Source organism: Notechis scutatus, chromosome 2, assembly GCF_049901735.1.
Source record: "Notechis scutatus isolate UNSWTSFEM ecotype Mainland chromosome 2, rNotScu1.2, whole genome shotgun sequence".
NCBI classification, from domain to species: domain Eukaryota; kingdom Metazoa; phylum Chordata; class Lepidosauria; order Squamata; family Elapidae; genus Notechis; species Notechis scutatus.
This window is the reverse complement of record NC_142010.1, coordinates 7890998-7912294: the sequence shown is the minus strand read 5'-3', so window position 1 is coordinate 7912294 and position 21297 is coordinate 7890998. Positions and strand designations below refer to the sequence as shown.

Below are 21297 nucleotides of genomic sequence, written 5' to 3'. Positions count from 1 at the left end.
TCCAGTGATGGAGCACCACAACTTCTGAAGGCAAGTCGTTCTGCTGGTTAATTGTTCTCACCATTAGGAAATTTCTCACTGCTTCCATAGTATAAAGAGGCGAAGTAACAGCCAAGTACTGCTAATAAAATGCCCTTGATCAATTGATCATCAGGAAGCATGACTACATCTACAAAAGCTGAACTTGGAGGAGTTTTCTGGTCTCTAGCATTGAGCTGTGTGTCAACACAATGCCAAAGAGTAAAGATATCAGCAATGATCTTCGAGAAGAAATTGTTGCTGCCCACCAATTTGGCAAAGTTTAAAAGGCCATTTTCAAACAATTTAAAATCCTTCATTCTACACTGAGGAAGATTATTCACAAGTGGGGAACATTCCAGACTCCCAGGAGTGGATATCCTAGAAAATTCGCCCAAAGATCAGACAATGCAATGGCCAGAGAAATTGCTAAAAAACAAAGTGTTAAGACTCTACAGCCTTCAGTTAGCATGTTAGACCAGTGGTGGCTAAACTTTTTGGGCTCCTGTGCCAAAAATTGTGTGTGCGCTTGCAGGCTCGCAGTCGCATGCCAGCACCCAGAAGGCAACGCACACCCCACCATGCCCCCTATGTATGTACGCGTAATCCCCATCCCCCCACCCCTGCCAACTTAACCTGCACTGCGCCTCACAGCTGATTTTTGGCCAGTTTGTGGCCTTTTTCGGCCTCCCAAAGGCTCGAGGAAGGCTTCTGCAAGCTTTACAGGCCGAAAACTAGCCAAAAACTTTTCGGAAAAACTGGAAGTGACAAAACAGGGCTAGTTTTCAGCCTGCAAAGCCTGCAGAAGCCTTCCTCAAACCTTTGGGAGGTCGAAAAAGGCCTCAAACCAGCCGAAAATCAGCTGTGAGGTGCACACATGCCCAGTGAGGTAAGTTTGCTTGCAGACTGCATGCTGGCACAAATGGCTCTGCGTGCCACCTGTGGCATGCGTGCCATAGGTTCGCCATCACAGTGTTAGACTCTCCAGGCTTCAGTTAGCTGGTTAAATGTTAAGATTCATGTCAGTGCAATTAGAAAAAGACCTAACAGTTTGAAAAGATTGCCAGGGGAAAGTCTCTTCTCTCTAAAAAGGTCATAGCAGCACGGCTGAAGTTTGCAAAGTTGCATCTGAACAAATCACAGGACTTCTGGAACACTTGTCCTTTGCACAGACCAGACCAAAGTAGAGATGTTTGGCCAAAATGCACAGTGACACGTTTGACGAAAACCAAACACAGTGTATCAGCACAAGCATCTCACACAAACCGTCAACAATGGAGGTGGAGGGGTGATGATTTGGGCTTGTTTTGCAGCCACAGGACCTGGACACCTTGCACTCTTTGAGTCGACCATGAACTCCTCTATATACCACAGTATTCTAGAGTCAAAAGTGAGGCCATCTGTCCAGTAGCTAAAGTTGGACTGACATGGGACTATGCAACAGGACAATGGTCGCAAAACACATCAGGAAATCTACAACAGAAGGGCTGAAAAAGAAAAGGATCAAGGTGTTGCAATGGCAGTCAAAATCCAGACCTCATCCCAATTGATGGGACCTCAAGAGAGTTGTGCATAAAAAAAACACCCACAAACCTCAATGAACTGAAGCAATGTTGTAAAAAAGATTGAGACAAAATTCCTCCATAATGCTGCAAGAGACTGATGAAGTCACACAGAAAAGAATTGCTTCTAACAACTTCTCCATTGCGTGCACATGCGTAGGGGACGGGGGGGGGCGCTCATTGCCTTCTGGGTGCTGGCACGTGAGTGCGAGCATGCAAGCGCGCACAGAGTTTTTGGCACAAGAGCCCAAAAAGTTTAGCCACCACTGCCCTATTCCATTCCGAACAAATGGCTGTCCAATCTCCTCTTAAGACCCTCCAGTGATGGAGCCCCCACAACTTCTGGAGGGGAGCCATTCCCAAAGGATCCACCTTCACTTGATGAGACAAATAAAGAATAACACAAGAACAGTAATCAACGTACTAGAGTATTATGAGGCCCATCCAGAAAAACAGCCGGTCTTAGTTTTTCTGGATACTCAAAAGGCCTTTGATAAGGTTAACTGGCAGTTTATGACCCAACAGATAAAAGGAATGAAATTTGGAGACAGATTTGAAAACATGATGGAGTCAATATACTCTTCCCAGAAAGCAAGCATAATAATAAATGGGAAATTTACAAATACATTCGAAATAATGAAAGGAGTACGGCAGGGCTGTCCTCTGTCACCTCTGCTCTTTATCCTGACGTTAGAGCCTTTGTTAATAAGATCGAATTGGGAGATAAGAGGGCTTAAAATCGAACAAGAAGAATATAAGGTCCAAACGTTTGCTGATGACCTGGTATTTTTCATAGAAGAACCATTGGAGACAGGACCAAAATTAATACAAGAGATAGAAAAATTTGGGGAAGTAGCTGGCCTTACAATTAATAAGGAGAAAACTAAAATGATAATTAAAAATCTAACAGATGATCAGAAGAGGGAATTAGAGAAAGAAATAGGACTGCAAAGAAAGTTAAATATTTGGGCATCTGACTAACAGCGAGATGATCATCAATAAAAGATGATTATTACATGAGTTTAGTACAACAAAAAAAGATTTAGAAGGATGGGGGAAAATACAGTTATCTTTGTCAGGAAGAATTTGTGGCCTTTAAGATGAATATTCTGCCAAAACTACTTTACCTGTTTCAAATGATCCCTGTGAAATTGGACAAGAATTTTTTCCCCATATCTAAACAAAATAACTACAAAATTTGTATGGGAGGGCAAAAGAGCAAGAATAAAATTAAGTGCAATGCAGGATAATAGAAGCAGAGGTGGCTTGGACTCCCAGCTTGGGAAATTTACTATAAAGCAGCAGGCCTAACATGAATTAAACAATGGGTAAACTTAAGAAATAAAAGAATTCCATTTCTGGAAGGGCACCATCTACAGGCAGGGTGGCATGCCTTCATGTGGAGTCCCAGATGTAAGGCCCATACATATTTCCACAGACATATACTAAGGGACTCGCTAATACGAATATGGGAAGAAATTAAAAATAAACATTACATAAAAATCCCAGGATGGTATCCACTATGGAGGCAATGATAAACCCCAATACATTAGAACTAGGAGGAATGGCCAGATATTATGAAATTTTAGATCCCCAAGGAGCATTAAAGACCAACCAGGAATTAAGAGATCTGGGACTAAATATAGACTGGTGGCTGTACCTCCAATTAAAATCAAAATATAAAAAAGACCAAGAGAAATTTGGAATTGTGGTAGAACCAAACCAACTAGATAAATTAATGGTATGTACAGAAAAAAAACTGATATCAAGGATATATAACTATTTATTAGAATATGATTTGGCAGAAGAAATAGTGAAAGGATCGATGATAGCGTGGGCCAGGAATTTGGGACATAACATAGAGCTGGAGGACTGGGAAAAGATCTGGAAAAAAATTATACGATAACAAAATCAGCAGCATATAAGGAAAACCAACATAAAATGTGCTACCGGTGGTATCTAGCCCCTTCGAGATTGGCTAAAATGTATTCTAATTTTTTAAGCCCAAATTGTTAGAAATGTAAGCAATCACAGGGTACCTTCTTTCATGTATGGTGGCTAAGTCAAAAAATTAAGAAATGTTGGACCAAAATACAAAAATGGTTGAAGGAAATTACAAAAGTCCAAACAGAATTTAAAGCAGAAATATTTCTCCTGAGAATTATCAAAGAGAATTATATGAAAGAGATAAAATATCTAATCCTGCATATCATAACAGCAGCGATATTAGCACTCACACAATGTTGGAAAGGAGATTTTTTTTTCCAAAAAGTTTTTTATTTTTTAAATTTTACACATCCCTTTACATGGGCAAAGTGATTCCAGATTATAAGACTTGTACATAATCATACTTTCATTTCCACCAATCTATAATATCATCTCATATTATCTATTTCACTCATTTTTAAATAATTTTCCATTTCATATTTCAATTCATTAATTCAATATCAATATCATTTCATCCACATATAGATTCCCACTTCTTTATCCCCTATTATTTCCGTTTTCAGCTTACCACCTATTTTATTTAACATTACACATCATTATTATCCTTAATTTTTCCTAGACCAATTATATAATAAACAATCTAAAAAAAGTAAAAATAAGACAAAACCAATATATTTAGGATCCACATGGTATATCCCCTCAATCTATCTAATTTAAGAATTAATTCCCCCACTTTAAACATATTAACATTAAATAATCAACTGTATATTTTAAAACATATATATTTTAAGGTATCCCCCCTGAAATTGCTAAAATGACTTCTTAATATGTCTCATTTCATCTTCACTTTTCTTTTAATCATTAATAATCATATTTTCCCCCTTTCTACTTATCCAAAATTTATAAGAAAAGTGAAATGTATTAAAACATATAATCATTAATAATCATATTTTTCTTCCTTTCCACTTATCCAAAATTTATCTATATATTTTAATACATTTCCATTCCCCTGTTTTAATCCTCCAATGTAAGGGTTCATAACAGCATAATTCATATACAGTTATATATACACTGCTCAAAAAAATAAAGGGAACACAAAAATAACACATCCTAGATCTGAATGAATGAAATATTCTTATTAAATACTTTGTTCATTACATAGTTGAATGTGCTGACAACAAAATCACACAAAAATTATCAATGGAAGTCAAATTTAGCAACCCATGGAGGTCTAGATTTGGAGTTACACTCAAAATTAAACTGGAAAGAAACACTGGCTGATCCAACTTTGATGTAATGTCCTTAAAACAAGTCAAAATGAGGCTCAGTAGTATGTGTGGCCTCCACGTGCCTGTATGACCTCCCTACAATGCCTGGGCATGCTCCTGATGAGGTGGCGGATGGTCTCCTGAGGGATCTCCTCCCAAGCCTGGACTAAAACATCCCCCAACTCCTGGACAGTCTGTGGTGCAATGTGGCGTTGGTGGATGGAGGGAGACATGATGTCCCAGATGTGCTCAATTGGATTCAGGTCTGGGGAACGGGCGGGCCAGTCCATAGCATCAATGCCTTTGTCTTGCAGGAACTGCTGACACACTTCAGCCACATGAGGTCTAGCATTGTCTTGCATTAGGAGGAACCCAGGGCCAACCGCACCAGCATATGGTCTCACAAGGGGTCTGAGGATCTCATCTCGGTACCTAATGGCAGTCAGGCTACCTCTGGTGAGCACATGGAGGGCTGTGCGGCCACTTAAAGAAATGCCACCCCAAACTATTACTGACCGGTCATTCTGGAGGATGTTGCAGGCAGCAGAACGTTCTCCACGGCGTCTCTAGACCCCGTCACGTCTGTCACATGTGCTCAGTGTGAACCTGCTTTTATCTGTGAAGAGCACAGGGCGCCAGTGGCAAATTTGCGAATCTTGGTGTTCTCTGGCAAATGCCAAACATTCTGCATGGTGTTGGGCTGTAAGCACAACCCCCACCTGTGGACGTCGGGCCCTCATACCGCCCTTATGGAGTCTGTTTCTGACTGTTTGAACAGCCACATGCACATTTGTGGCCCACTGGAGGTCATTTTGAAGGGCTCTGGCAGTGTTCCTCCTGTCCCTCCTTGCACAAAGGCAGAGATAGCGGTCCTATTGCTGGGATGTTGCCCTCCTATGGCCTCCTCCACATCTCCTGATGTACTGGCCTGTCTCCTGGTAGCGCCTCCATGCTCTGGACACTACGCTGACAGACACAGCAAACCTTCTTGCCACAGCTCACATTGATGTGCCATCCTGGATGAGCTGCACTACCTGAGCCACTTGTGTGGGTTGTAGACTTCGTTTCATGCTACCACTAGAGTGAAAGCACCACCAGCATTCAAAAGTGACCAAACCATCAGCCAGAAAGCATAGGAACTGAGAAGTGGTCTATGGTCACCACCTGCAGAACCACTCCTTTATTGGGGATGTCTTGCAAACTGCCTATGCTTTCCACCTGTTGTCTATTCCATTTGCACAACAGCATGTTAAATTGATTGTCAATCAGTGTTGCTACCTAAGTGGACAGTTTGATTTCACAGAAGTGTGATTGATTTGGAGTTACATTGTGTGGTAATATAATCTATTGATCATTTTCTGTAAGTCCTTTGTACAACTAGCAATAGGTCTAGGGATATGTAGGCATTCTTGGTGGGGGTAGGAGTACCTTTGCTCATGAGTGTCTCATCCTGTTTGATTCTGCAAGTTTAGAAGGAACAGGAAAATAGGTAAAAGTTCAAGGTACACAGTTGTGTTTTCTCATGGGACTTTCCAGACTTTCCCATGGGACTTTCCGTGGCTGTATGATCTCATCCTAGTAAGGTAACATCTGGGACTTTCCAAGATTGTATGTTCTCATGCTGTTGAGGTAACATCCTGTTGAGGTCATTGTTTTCTGAATATGCATACTGTACTTTTGTTTTACTTTTTCTCAATAAATACTGCTACCTGAGTTCACTCAGGGCTGGCATTTTCTCAGACATTTTCCCTGTGTCTCATTTCGAATGTCAGACCACCACAAATGGTGACCCCGACGTGATAGCTTGGAAGGCTATCGTTTCCCGCATCCTATACTCATCGTCGCGGACGTCGACTGGGCCCTCATCTTCTTCGCTGGACGAAGATAGATTCTTTTCGTGAGTATGGGGGAGATCTCTCGAAAGCTCAGAAAGAGCACATCAGGGAATTGAGAGGGATCATTGGGAATAGTTTTGGATTTGGAATTGGCAGTAGGGGTTGTGCTGTAGGAAAGAAAGAAATTGAGGACTTATTACAGTATGTTTGGAAAAATATTAAGTCATATCCGGAGGGAGGTAGTATTAAAGTAGAGTCCTGGAAAAGATAGGGAAATTTTTGCACGAGGAACCTCGTGCCCCTTCTTCAATTTTGTTAACCTGGAGGGTGATTATGGATGCGTTAGCTACTTATGAACAACCGCTCCTAGCACCCCCGAAGAAGGTTTGCCGCCTTACCATGCGGTACGTTTGTTGCCGCCGACAGCACCTCCAAATAAATCTGGGGACTGTCCGGCGCTAGAAATACTTTGTCAGAGGATAAGAGTTTACCTTTAAGGGTTCAGGTGGATGCAGTTACTGCAGCTATTCAAAAGCAAAGAATAGAGGGGAATTATCAGGAGATGATTTGGTGGAGTTTGGAGTAGAAGTTCAACTTAATCCAGTAGAAATTGTCATGGACGCTGCGTTGAATCCGCAGTGGCAGTGGAAGCCTTTACCTCTCAGGGTTTTGAAGGAAGTTAAGCAAGCAGCAAAGGAATATGGTGTTAGATCGCCATATACTCAGGCATTGTTAGAAGCAGTTGGTTATGGAAATAGAATGATTCCGGCTGACTGGAAAGCTCTGTTGAATATGATTTTAACTCCAGCTCAATATTTGGTGTTAGATCAGAAATGGAGACAGCTGGCAGTCCAGAGGGGAACAGCAAATGTTACCCCAGATCAGCTTTACGGAGCTGGTAATTTTACAACAGTGGAACAACAGAGAGATGGTATGCCTGATGAGGGGTTCGCTCTTCTCCCACAATTAATTTTTCAAGCCGTAGGGGCTCTCCCTGACGGCGAAGGTGGTGAGAAGACCTTTACTAACATCAAACAAGGGAACAATGAACCCTATGAAAATTTCATTAGCAGACTGAAATTGGTTATTGAAAGACAAATTGATAATCAATTCGCCCAGAAAGAGTTGCTTTTGAAGTTAGCAGTAGAACAAGCTAACACAGATTGCAGAAAGATCTTAAATCCACTTGTAGCAAGTGGAGAGCGAGAAATCGCGGATTTGATTAATGCATGTAGGAAGGTTGGGAGTCAGTCTTTTAACATGGAAACTTTAGCTCTGGCTTTACAAGCAGGACATGCTCAAAAGGGAATTGTTTCAATTGTAGGAAGCCTGGACATTTTAAAGCGCAATGTCGGGCTCCTGGAGGAGGTCAAAGTCAGCAGAATAAGAGATCAATGGGACAGGGTGTTCGTCCTAAATCAGTGTGCCCGAAATGTAAGAAAGGATACCATTGGGCAAATCAGTGCAGATTTCATTCTGAGGGAAAAACTAGGAAGCAGGGATCAGGGCATTCTCCCTACTCTAAAGAGTGAAGTAATGTCCGAAGGGTTGGAGCCACCAGAGAGAGGTAGGGATAAGATATGGTTGCCAGCTACTAAAGGTTCAGCAGGAATTGATCTTCCATTAGCCGAGGATTTGGAATTGGGGTATCTGCATGTGGTTTGTTTGGGGTCAACGGATTTCTATGGACCGTTGCCTCCGGCTTCTGTGGGTCTTCTTCTTCCTAGATCATCGGCTCATAGGCGTCAATTGTTTGTGGTTCCTGGGGTTATTGATTCAGATTATGAGGGTCAGATCAAAATTCAGGTTCATTCACCTGTTCCTCAATCTTTGAAAAAAGGGGATTGTTTTGCACAGCTTATAGTTTTGCCATCTATGTCTTTGGGAGAGTCAGATAGAATTCGTCAGGGTGGATTTGGATCTACAGATATGTTTAATGAGTCTAGTGTGTTTTCCATCATGCAAAATGTCAAGGCTGATCAGAAACCAAAATTAACTCTTTTGGTTGAAGGTAGAAAGTTCATTGGGATGCTGGACACTGGAGCAGATGTCTCGGTGATTAGCGAAAGTGAGTGGCCTAGGGAGTGGCCGCGGATCCTACACCGTCCGTTCGAGGAGTCGGAGGACTTCAGGGCCTTGCGGGTTAGTAGGAGGATTCTTTCTGTCAAAACAGAGCAGGGAGGTGCTATTGCACATTTCCAACCGATTGTTCTGCGCCTTCACGTTAACTTGTGGGGCAGAGATTTGATGCAACAGTTTGATACAAAGGTTGTCATTCATGATGACTGAACACCCACCTGTGGAGTTATTAAAATTACAACTACTCCAACAGGAGCCAGTGTGGATAGACCAATGGTCTTTGAGACCATGTTAACTAAATTAAATAAAAAAGGAGGAAGCTCTTGGGGCTTCCGGCGATTCAAGATCAATTAAATCTAGCTTTATATACTTTAAATTTTTTTAAATTTGTCTGGTAACCCCCTGCGAGTGCGGCCAGCAGGCATTTTTCTTCTCCTTCTACAGATGCGGTGAGACCTCGGGTGTTGGTGCGGTTCCTTCCGGATCCAGCATGGGTTCCTGCTGAGCTGATAACGTGGGGACGTGGTTATGCAGCAGTTGAACATCTTGGTCAAATTCGTTGGGTTCCTGGTCGGTGCGTTCGACCTGATCATTATCGAGGCACCTGTGAAGGAAGTTTCGGAGGAGCAGGATGGCGTACCTGTGGTTCCTGATTCTCTTGATGCCGATGGCTCGGACGGCGATGTGAAGACTGGGAAAAGATGACTGCTTACCTGAGATTACCAACTTGTATGCAGCAGGTTCCTTTGGGGAACCGGACTAAATTAATCTGCAAACAGCGGTATCCTTTGGTTTTTCCAGCATATTGGTCCTGGCATAAGGATCAAGTCATTCTTTACTCGGGACCTGATAAGGATATTATATCTTCAGCCTGTGCAACAACTCTGATCCTGTTTAATGTTTCTGTTTCAGACTATGGACACAAATTTCCCGAAGTCTTATCCCACCTTTGGGAGTTGCTATGAACTATAGGGATATTCATATTTTAAATAATTTTACTGTTGCTATGTTTAATGATACTATAAAGAATATTAAGATGATTAATGTAGAAATGTCTGAAATTCGTAAAGTTACTTTGCAAAATCGATATGCTTTAGATATTATGTTAGCTGCCAAAGGAGGAGTTTGTGCTTTAATTCATTCGCATTGCTGTGTTTTTATACATAATTATGAGCCAAACATTACAAAGACTGTTCAGGACATGGAAGATCGTATTGCTCAGCATCAATCTGGAGCTGATGGGTTTAATGCATCATTCTGGGACAGTTTGTGGTCCTGGCTTCCTGATGGATCATGGTTTCGCTCCTTATTGCAAGGGGTTGTTATTATTATTGCTATATGTATCTTATTATGTTGTTTTATTCAATGTATTCCTAATCTATTACAAATGTGTACCTCAGTCTTCCGGCGTGTGGGACCAGGTCGTGAGGGAACTGTGTACTATGCCACTAAAACACCCCCTATCTTTGAATAAATAAAAAAGGAGGGAATGTGGTAATATAAACTATTGATCATTTTCTGTAAGTCCTTTGTACAACTAGCAATAGGTCTAGGGATATGTAGGCATTCTTGGTGGGGGTAGGTACCTTTGCTCATGAGTGTCTCATCCTGTTTGATTCTGCAAGTTTAGAAGGAACAGGAAAATAGGTAAAAGTTCAAGGTACACAGTTGTGTTTTCTCATGGGACTTTCCAGACTTTCCCATGGGACTTTCCATGGCTGTATGATCTCATCCTAGTAAGGTAACATCTGGGACTTTCCAAGATTGTATGTTCTCATGCTGTTGAGGTAACATCCTGTTGAGGTCATTGTTTTCTGAATATGCATACTGTACTTTTGTTTTACTTTTTCTCAATAAATACTGCTACCTGAGTTCACTCAGGGCTGGCATTTTCTCAGACATTTTCCCTGTGTCTCATTTCGAATGTCAGACCACCACAACATTGTGTTGTTTAAGTGTTCCCTTTATTTTTTTTGAGCAGTGTATATATAGTTATATAATCCTAAAATAATTTCCAGCAAGTTTTAAACTAAATACCAATATACATTCCCATGTGGTATCCCCCTTATACAATCCCTAACCCTTATCTCTAAATCTCGTAACTTTATCATTTCTTTTAATTTTGGCTAGGTTTCCCTTTTCTAAGTTTCCCCAGTCTTTCTTCTTTATTCCTTCTAGCTTTATTTTTATTTCCCTCTGCTTGTCGGCCATGTTCCCCCCACTTTTTAGTTCTCTTTTTTGGAGTTTCTTCTTACATATTCCCTTCTTCTTCTTTGTCTTGGGTGTCTTATCTCTTTTATTTGTTGTCTCTGTTGTCAATGGCTCTGTTTTAAATCCTTTTATGTCCTTTGGCAATGATCCTTGTTCTTCATACTCATCAAGGCTGTTATTTTCCTCTTTTAATTCGTCCTCTCTGAGCTTCCTTTGTTCTTCTGCAAGCTGTGACACCATTACTTTACTCACCATTATCTCCACCAGTCTCATTCTTTCTTTAAACATCTCTCTCACAGTTTGGAGCTTTTTCTTAAATTCTTTGCTTATTTCTTCCATTTCTTTGGTCTATTAAGTTATTCTTTTTTTTATTAAAGGTCAAGTTTTTCTGTTATAGTCCTTGTCAAAAGTCCCCATTTATCTCACTTTCTCTTTTTTCTGTTTTCTTGTCACAGTCAACCTCCAACAGTCCCAAAGTATTGCATTCCTTTATATTTTACTGTAATCTCCCCCTCTATTTTTTATAAACCTTCTGTGGATCTTGTTATATTAATAATCTTTTATTCCATTTCTTCTCTTTCAAATACTTATACAACCAGTAATTTTCCATAGAAACATAAAAGAAGGAAATCTTTGACCCTTAGGGGATGCTCTATATCACTTTCTCTATATCATCACACAGCCCATGACCCAGGTCATTACGACCCAGGAGATTACAGCACAAGACCCAGGATGTCAAAACAATAGAACTCAGAAGGTCATCACACAGCCCATTACCCAGGTCATTACAGCAGAGGAGGCTGACAGACACACAGCCAATACCTCAGCCACACATGTTCTTACGAAAAAGCCAGCCAATCTGCAAACATCAACTCCTTCAACCAATCAAGAAATGACAACACAGCCAATCTCCCCACCAGTATATATAGGGAGACGGCAGCTCCGATCATGAAGATGGTGAGTGGGACCTTGTCGAAACGTTGCCAAGATACTCTCAGTCTTACACAGGAAAAGACCCCAATACCCCAAGATATAATATATAATATATAATATATAATATATAATATATAATATATAATATATAATATATAATATATAATATATAATATATAATATATAATATATAATATATAATATATAATATATAATATATAATATATAATATATAATATATAATATATAATATATAATATATAATATATAATATATATGTTTTCAGAGATTTTCACAGGTACAGGTATGCAGGTCTTGGAGTGTTTGGGTCTTTTCCCATGTAAGATTGAGAGCATCTTGGGCATCGTTTTTAAAATAATTGGCTTTACCTTCGAAGGCAAAGGGAAGGCGGCGACAGGAGCACCTGAAGCTGAGTGTCTCCGCCGGGCTCCGGTTGCAGGGAGGAGCCCTGGCTGGCCGCACATGGCTGTGCCTAACACCGCGGCGTTGCTCTAAACGCCATGGCAGCAAGGGAGAAGGGAAAGCAACGGTGACGGAAGGTGTCCCGATACAAAGTGCCCCACCAACGCCGAGGTCAGCATCCAAGCTGTTGCCGCCTGGCTGCCCAGGATGCAAGGGGGGGGAATTATGTCACCCCCGAAAAGACGGCCTAGCCGTTTTTTCGGGGGTCAAGAAAAAATAAGGCCTGGCCTTATTTTGTGAGAAACACGGTATATATTTATGGTATTCAGCTTTGTTCGGGTATTTTCCCACATCATTATAGTTGTGCTTTTAAAGTTGTAGCGACGTTTTGGCAGAATCTCATCTGCCATCATCAGGCTTCTGTATAATGTTCGTCTGTGAGTCAGACTTTCACAGCCGTTTCTGCCAAAATGTCGCTACAACTTTAAAAGCACAACTATAATGACGTGGAAAAATACCTGAACAAAGCTGAATACCATACATATAAATACCCATGAAAACTTAAGAAAACATATATCTATATGTATATATTATACTTATTTAATTATAACAAAATTGTAAATGCTTAATCATAACTGTGAGGTAGAGCGAAGGGAAAGGATGGGCCTCTCTCATCCTTTGGGAAGAGGGGCCTGGAGGCTGGGAACATCTGGATGGGAAGGAACCCGATCCCCCTCAAACGGAAGAAAAGCCGAGCCCCCCCACCCATCTGGTCTCCTGTCCTTTCATATCTCCCCAAAGTCAGAGGAAACCTCACCCACAAAGGTGCCAGGTGTGGCTGCCTGGAGTTGGGGGAGGGAAGGAGGGCCGGGCTGGAAGCAGGCACCTAATAACCAGGCAACACCCACCCCTTCGGCCTCCACACAAGAATACTCACCCCCCCCCCCCCCCAGGCTAAGCTCCAGGTTTCTCCCTCCGCTTCCAAGCAGAAAAGGGTCCCTAGGGGAGGGTGTCGAGCCCAGAAAAGTTTGAGCTCTCGCCTGCACAAACAGGCTGGTTATTAGGAGTCCATCTTCCTTGGTGCTCTTTTGGTCCAGGCATTTGCCCCCCCCCGCACTCCATGCCAAAGGAAAGGCAGCCAAGCTTCTCCTTCTCTCCACCCTTCCCCTGCTCCCTTCCCACATTTCCAACACGCATTTCTCCAGCGCTCGCCCGCAATTCTTCGCATTCCTCCAGGCCTGGCTTGCTGAGGGGGGAGAGCAGCCCTGACGTCTCTGCTGCCCCCCCCACACACACACAGGGAAAAAAAAGCGAGCAGCAGAAACATAACTCTCACCGGGGTGAAAGAGCGGAGATCAAAGAAGGCACAGGCAACAGAAAGCAGCACTTCTCAAAGGCGGCAGCTTCCGTCTTCTCTTGCCTGTCTTCTTCGATCTCCCTCTTTCGCCCCAACAAGAACTATGTTTCTGCTCGCTTTCTTTTTCTGTGCCTTCCTCACCCTCTACTTTTTCGCCCCAGCGAAAGCTATGTTTCTGCTCGCTTTTTCTGTGCTGGGCAGCGATGGCTGGGACCATGGGGCGGGGGGCAGCAGCAGAGCAGAGCACCCAGAGGGATGAGAAAACTGATACCGCCGATGGTTGAAATAACAGAGAAATTGGTGAAGGGCCCGATGATAGTATGGGCAAGAAATGTAGGACATAACATTAATTTGGAGGACCGGGAAAGAATTTGGAAAAAAAAATTTACAAAATAATGAAATCGATGGTATATAAAAAGAATCAATATAAAATGTGTTATCAGTGGTATCTGACTCCTTCAAGATTAGCCAACGTGTATCACAACTTAAGCCCACTTTGCTGGAAATGCAAACAAACAAGGGGCACCTTCTTCCACGTATGGTGGCTTTGCCTGAAAAGTAAGAAATAGTGAACAAAAATACGAACATGGATAAAAGAAATTAGGACTTTTCAATTTGTACTTAAAGCAGAAATCTTTCTACTGGGGATAATAAAAGGTGAATATGCAAAAGAGATAAAATATTTAATTTTGCATATAATTACTGCAGCAAGACTAGCACTTTCACAATGTTGGAAAGTAAACCTTATGCCAACAGAGAGCTTAATAATTCAAAAAGTCTATGATTGCGCCAAGATGGGCAAACTTACTCTAAAATTAAAAGAAAAGGAATCAAAGTACTATACAGTCTGGGAAAACTGGTACAAATGGATAAACAATAGAAACCAGCGAGTAAATAAATAAGGAATAGTATAAAGAGGTTAAAGTATGAGTAATAACCAGAAATATGAAATAAGTATCAGAATAATGTTTGATATATAAGCACGTCTAATAAATTTGTAATGTACAGTGTTTTTTGTTTTTAACAAAATGTTTTGCATTTTATATTTATCTTTTTAATGTTTAATAAAGTTTTTGTTAAAAAAAACAAACAAGCAAGCAATCAAATAAATAAATAAGGAATATAGTTTATAAAGATAGAGGTATATATATATATAAGAACAACTAGGAGTATAAAAATGCACTGGAATAACAATTGAATACATAGCACTGTCAAAATGGATTGTAATATACACAGCGCTTTCATTTTAAATGTCTGTATTGTATTTTAATGTTTTAAATTTTCTTTTTTTAAAAAAAATATAGTTTATTAATTTTTACAATTAAAACGAGTCACAATACATACACAAATAAGCAAAAGAAAGAAAAAGAAAGAAGAGAGGAGAGGAAGAGAGGGAAAGAATTTTGAGAAAAGAAAGAAAAAGGGGGAAGAAAGAAAGAAAGAGGTTACAAGGTAAAAAATATTCTTATTTTAACAGTTTGCAAGATCTTCTTTTGTTTTCATAGCCTTAACTTGTGTCATATAACCACACCTGTTTTTAACTTATATCGCTACCTCGTTATTATGGGTTGATACTTTTCTTTTATGCCTTATGATATATAATTTATCTTTGGTCAATCCAATTATACCAACAATTCCAGCTATCGTAATATAGTGAGGTGTCTTTGTTTTTTAGCGCCAAAGTCAATTTATCCATTTCTGCACATTTTGAAATTTTTTCAATAATCATTTCTTCTGATGGGCTTTGTTGTTGTTTGCAGTGTTGAGCGAAGGCTAATCTGGCCGCTGTTAAAATGTGTATTGTTATGTATTTGGCTTTTTTGGAAATTTGCTTATCAAAAATCCCTAGTAGGAAGGACTCTGGTTTGTATTTGATCTGCTCTTTAGTGATTTCTTCCAACCAAGTTTTGATTTTCTTCCAATACTTTTGGGTTTCTGCACAAGACCACCACATATGGAAAAAGGTTCCTTCTTTTTTCCTACACTTCCAGCAATGCGGACTCATGTTGGGGTGCATCTTCGCTAACCTCGAAGGGGGGAGATGCCATCTATAAAACATTTTATAAAGATTTTCCTTGTATGCTGCCGATTTGGCAATCTTATTGTTTCTGCCCCAAACTTTCTCCCATTCTGCTAATGTGATGCTGCGCCCTACGTTCTTACTCCAAGCAATCATATTTCTGTTGAAAGGCTGGAAAATGCCTTTCTTCTGAGGGTTCGGTTTTCCTGCTGGGAGCACTCCAGTGCAAGGATTCAGACAACTGCTTGGAAGCTGGGTTTTTTTATTTTTCAGGAAGGCGAGAGATAGCAAGAAGTCTGCGTTCCTGGAGCTAGCTCTCTTTGTATAATAAAAACCCTGATTTTTATACCTTTTTTCTCCTTTTGTGTGTGAGTGCTTGTGTTTGTATTTCTTAATGTTTTAAATCCTGTCAGGGGTTGTCTTCATTTCCGCTGGAGGGTAAACTCCGGGGGGGTGCAGAAGGCAAACTTTGCAGGGTGGTTTGATTGGATTATCAGTTTCCTAATGTTTTCTTGTGGCAATCTCCTGTCTGTCTCCTTTGCAATATATTTTGTGTCTTTTGTCTGTTTGTTTAGCTGATTTGGCATTTCTTGTGTTTGTAAGGGTTTTCTTTTCTTGTTTCCTTAGTTTTCTTAATTATTTGGGCTTTTGTCTAAGGGGCTTCTTTAATACCTTTTATTTGATTCCTTTTCCTATGCAATTTTGTTTTATGGCTGGCCTGATGTTCCCTTCGGGCTTTTCCTGTTTGGGTGTCACCACTGTCCTCATGAAGTTCCCTTTCCACATTTCCTTTTACAATTTCTTCTTCTAGTTCTGTTTCTAATAAGTAGTTATAGAATTTTGTTATGTTTTTTTATTTGATCCTAATAAAATGTTATCTAATTGTTGCAGTTTGTTATTCATTCCGAATTCTTTTTTGTTTTGTTTGTATCTGCTTTGAATCTGAAGATAAACCCATTGATCAATTTTATGTCCTTGTTCCTGAAGATCCGGTCTCAGTTTCAAATTTCCTTGTGGGTCTAATAAGTCTTTGTATTTAATCATTTTGGTAAGCTCCAGATTGTTTGGGTGAATCATTGCCTCCATTGTTGAAATCCATACTGGTACTTTGGTATAATGTTTTTTCCTTATTTTCCTCCAAATTGTTAATAGTGCGTCTCTAATTAAATGTCTATGGAAATATTTTTGACTGGTTTTCCCTACGTCCCATAGAAAAGCGTGCCACCCCCTTTGTAAATCGTGGCCTTCTAGAAATAGTATTATTTTATTGGTTAAATTCACCCAATCCTTCAACCAAACTAACGAGGTGGCCATATGGTATAACTCACAGTTTGGAAATGCTAACCCTCCCCTGCTCTTCATATCCTGCATTGCTTTTACATTTATTCTGGGTTTTTTCCCTTGCCAAATAAATTTCAGGGTTATTCTGTTGAGTTCTTAAAAAAACTTTTTATGTAATGTAATTGGGATCATTTGGAATAGGTACAAGAATTTGGGGAGAATGTTCATTTTAATAGTAGCAATTCGGCCTAGTAGTGAGATTTGAAGTTTCCCCCACGATTCTAAATCTTTCTTTACCTGGTGTATCAGTTTATCATAATTGCTTTCTTTAAGTGTCTTACAGTGTGGGGTTAGCCAAATTCCTAAGTATTTCACTTTCTTTGTCGCTTGTATATGCATTATTTCTTCTAGTTCTATTTTCTGTTTTTCTGTTAGGTTTTTGGTCATTAATTTGGTTTTTTTATTTTTTATTTTAAGTCCAGCTACTGCTCCAAATTTCTCTAATTCACTCATCAATTTTGGTCCCCTGTCTTTTGGTTCTTCAATGAAGAAAATCATGTCGTCCGCAAATGCTTGCAATTTATATTCCTCTTTCTTAACTGTTAATCCCTTTATATCTGAATTCCGCCTAATTCGTGTTAATAATGTCTCTAATGCTAATATGAAGAGCAGGGGAGAGAGTGGACAACCCTGTCTCACTCCTTTTTCTATCTTTATTGGGCGGGTGCATTCCCCATTCACTATTATATTAGCTTGTTGTGTATCATATATAGTTGTTATAATATTTTCAAATTTGGTGCCCAAATTCAAATTATAAATTTAGATTGTCGAAAGCCTTCTCTGCGTCTAGGAACATAAGTGCTACTTGTTTCTCGGGGTGGGCTTCGTAAAATTCTAATACGTCTAATACTATTCTTAAATTGTTCTTTATTTGCCTAGTTGGGAGAAATCCGTTTTGGTCTACATGTATATACAAGTTTAAGATCCTTTTTAATCTGTTTGCTATAATAAGTGTGAATATTTTGTAATCAGTATTTAAAAGTGAAATCGGCCTGTAATTATTTATATATCTGGGATCTATATGTTTTAAATTTTCAATAAAGGTTATTTGTAACAAAAAAAATCCTGAACATCCCAAAGGGTACACAACAGTTAGTATTAAAAAAAAACCCTAGCTTAAATACAGTTCTTCCAGGATAATAAATGGATGGTGCACCACAGGGAAATCCTGTATTTGTTTTCTAGATATAGTAGTTTAGAAAAAACTCTCAGAGAAAACAGCAGTGGCATAAGAGTTCCATATTGTTTCCAAGAAAAGAACATGTCCATAAAATCACAACATGTCAACCCTACTATGAAGGAGAACCAGCTTTAAAGGATGCACCACCAATGGAATGAAATCTGGGGAGTGAAGGAATATGTAGCAACTGAAATGTTTCAATCTAATTGCTTCTTATAGCTTTTGAACCATGAAGGTCCCCTGCAGGGCAGAACAGAATTTCCATCTGAAATTTTACACTGCTTTTGTCACTGCCCCAATTTCCCCCAATATATTTGCTATTCATATGGTTTCTTCCACTTGCGTGCCTCATTCTTGACACAATCTGAACAGGCATACTTGGTGCACTGAATTTCTGGAACTGTTAAAAAGAGATGAACTTTGAAACCCTCTACTTCTCTTCTCCTCTCACTTTCTCTTTGTATGAGGTGCCACAATCTCTTAACTATAGTCTGAGTGCTCCTATCCCCAAGCGATGCTGCCTGGAAAATTCTGGGGCTGAAAATCTTTGGGGCACCCAGGGAAAAAATGGCTGGGACTCATGGCACATAGCATTTCTATCATCTACCATTGCAAAAATGCAAAGAACACTCCCCAAAGATTTTCACATAATTGTCCAATTGCTACAAAGATAAATATCCAGCAACTTCTTACACTGAAGGCCAGATAGCCATTATCAAAGTAATATGTTCCAATTTTTTCTTTCCTCTTCCCCATCTTATACCATTACAAATTATTTGTAATCAAATTAAAGAGTCAATTTCTCAGCTGGACTTACAATGCGACATTAGAAATGAAATTCAAGCCTTCTCTACACTTCCCACTTGAGGCCTCATGTGGATTTTCCTGTGTGCAATAAGGGTGGGATGTTGCCCGAAGCACCGTCCACACTCAGGGCACTTAAATGGTTTCTCCCCTGTATGTATAAGGACATGATTCATAAGGATCATCCCAATACTGAGATCTTTCCCACAGTCACGACATTCAAAGGGTTATTCTCCTGTGTGAGTCCTCTGGTGTTGAACCAAGCTGGAATTGTGACTAAAACTTTTTCCACAGTCAGGACATTCAAAGGGTTTCTCTCCTGTATGAGTCCTCTGGTGTTGAACCAAGCTCGAATTGCGACTGAAACTTTTCCCACAGTCAGGACACTCAAAGGGTTTCTCTCCTGTGTGAGTCCTCTGGTGTTGAACCAAGGTAGAATTTTGACTGAAACATTTCCCACACTCAGGACATTTAAAGGGTTTCTCTCCTGTGTGGATTCGCTGGTGTTGAACCAAGTTGGAATTATGACTGAAACGTTTCCCACAGTCAGGACATTTCAAGGATTTTTCTCCTGTGTGGATTCTCTGGTGTTGAATCAAGCTGGAATTGGTACTGAAACTTTTCCCACAGACAGGACACTGAAAGGGTTTCTCTCCTGTGTGAGTCCTCTGGTGTTGAACCAGGCTGGAATTTTGACTGAAACTTTTCCCACAGTCAGGACATTCAAAGGGTTTCTCTCCTGTGTGAGTTCTCTGGTGTTTCACCAAACAGGAATTCTGATTGAAACTTTTCCCACAATCAGGACACTCAAAGGGTTTCTCCCCTGTGTGGAGTCGCTGGTGTTTCACCAAGTTGGAATTATGACTGAAACTTTTCCCACAATCAGGACATTCAAAGGGCTTCTGTCCTGTGTGGAGTCGCTGGTGTTGAACCAAGTTGGAATTATCACTGAAACTTTTCCCACAGTCAGGACACTGAAAGGGTTTCTCTCCTGTGTGAGTCCTCAGGTGTTGAACCAAGCTGGAATTGTTACTGAAACTTTTCCCACAGTTAGAACAGTTAAAGGGTTTCTCTCCTGTGTGAGTCCTCTGGTGTTTAACAAGGCTGGAATTGGTACTGAAACTTTTCCCACAGTCAGGACACTCAAAGGGTTTCTCTCCTGTGTGAGTCCTCTGGTGTTGAACCAAGGTGGAATTGTGACTGAAACTTTTCCCACAGTCAGGACATTCAAAGGGTTTCTCTCCTGTGTGAGTCCTCTGATGGCTCACTAGGTGAGAATTCCGACTGAATTGTTTCCCACAGTCAGGACACTGAAAGGGTTTCTCTGCTGTGTGAGTCGTCTGGTGTTGAACCAAGGTGGAATTGTGACTGAAACTTTTCCCACAGTCAGGACATTCAAAGGGTTTCTCTGCTGTGTGAGTCCTCTGGGCTTTCACCAGGTTGGAATTCTGACTGAAACTTATACCAAAACCAGAACACTCAAAGGGTTCCGCGTCTGTGTGAGTCCTCTGATGTTGAACCAAGCTGGAATTGGTACTGAAACTTTTCCCACAGTCAGGACACTGAAAGGGTTTCTCTCCTGTGTGAGTCCTCTGGTGTTTCACCAGATAGGAATTCTGCTTAAAACTTTTCCCACAATCAGGACATTCAAAGGGTTTCTCTCCTGTGTGGATTCGCTGGTGTTTAACCAGATAGGAATTCTGATTAAAACTTTTCCCACAATCAGGACATTCAAAGGGTTTCTCTCCTGTGTGGATTCGCTGGTGTTTAACCAAATTGGAATTATCACTGAAACTTTTCTCACAGTCAGGACACTGAAAGGGTTTCTCTCCTGTGTGAGTCCTCTGGTGTTGAACTAAGCCGGAATTGGTACTGAAACTTTTCCCACAGTCAGGACACTCAAAGGGTTTCTCTCCTGTGTGTGTCCTCTGGTGTTCAACCAATCTGGAATTGTGACTGAAACTTTTCCCACAGTCAGGACATTCAAATGGTTTCTCTCCTGTGTGAGTCCTTTGGTGTTTCACCAGGTTGGAATTCTGACTGAAACATTTCCCACACTCCGGACATTCATACATTTTCTTCCTGATGTAAGTCCTCTGGTGCGTCACAAGGTTGGAATTCTGACTGAAACTTTTACCACAACCAGGACATTTAAAGGGTTTCTCTCCTGTGTGAGTCCTCTGCTCTGATTTAGTTGCGATTTCCTTCCTCCCAGACCTAGGCCTGCAACACTGTCTGCTCTACGTGGCTTTCCAGTTGTCCTTTTCCTCCCCAATAACTTCAAGACATTTCCCTCTTTTGCTGATTGAAAAAATGTCT

The 21297-nt window shown here is 40.5% G+C and overlaps 2 protein-coding genes and 1 pseudogene across 3 annotated transcripts in view; 1 reads left to right on the top strand and 2 right to left on the bottom strand.

Moving 5' to 3' along the window:
* The window catches only part of LOC113426492 (uncharacterized), an 807865-nt gene that overhangs the window by 316453 nt on the left and 470115 nt on the right, over positions 1 to 21297 (top strand). The gene's annotated exons all lie outside the window — the stretch shown is intronic.
* Positions 1 to 21297, bottom strand: part of LOC113428302 (uncharacterized) — a 110264-nt pseudogene that overhangs the window by 26354 nt on the left and 62613 nt on the right. The gene's annotated exons all lie outside the window — the stretch shown is intronic.
* LOC113431854 (uncharacterized) overlaps positions 18030 to 21297 on the bottom strand; it is a 65841-nt gene continuing 62573 nt past the window's right edge. The window contains 1 exon segment of the mRNA XM_087953351.1: positions 18030 to 21163. Coding sequence (XP_087809477.1) covers positions 19014 to 21163 — 2150 coding nt within the window. The 3' untranslated portion in view covers positions 18030 to 19013.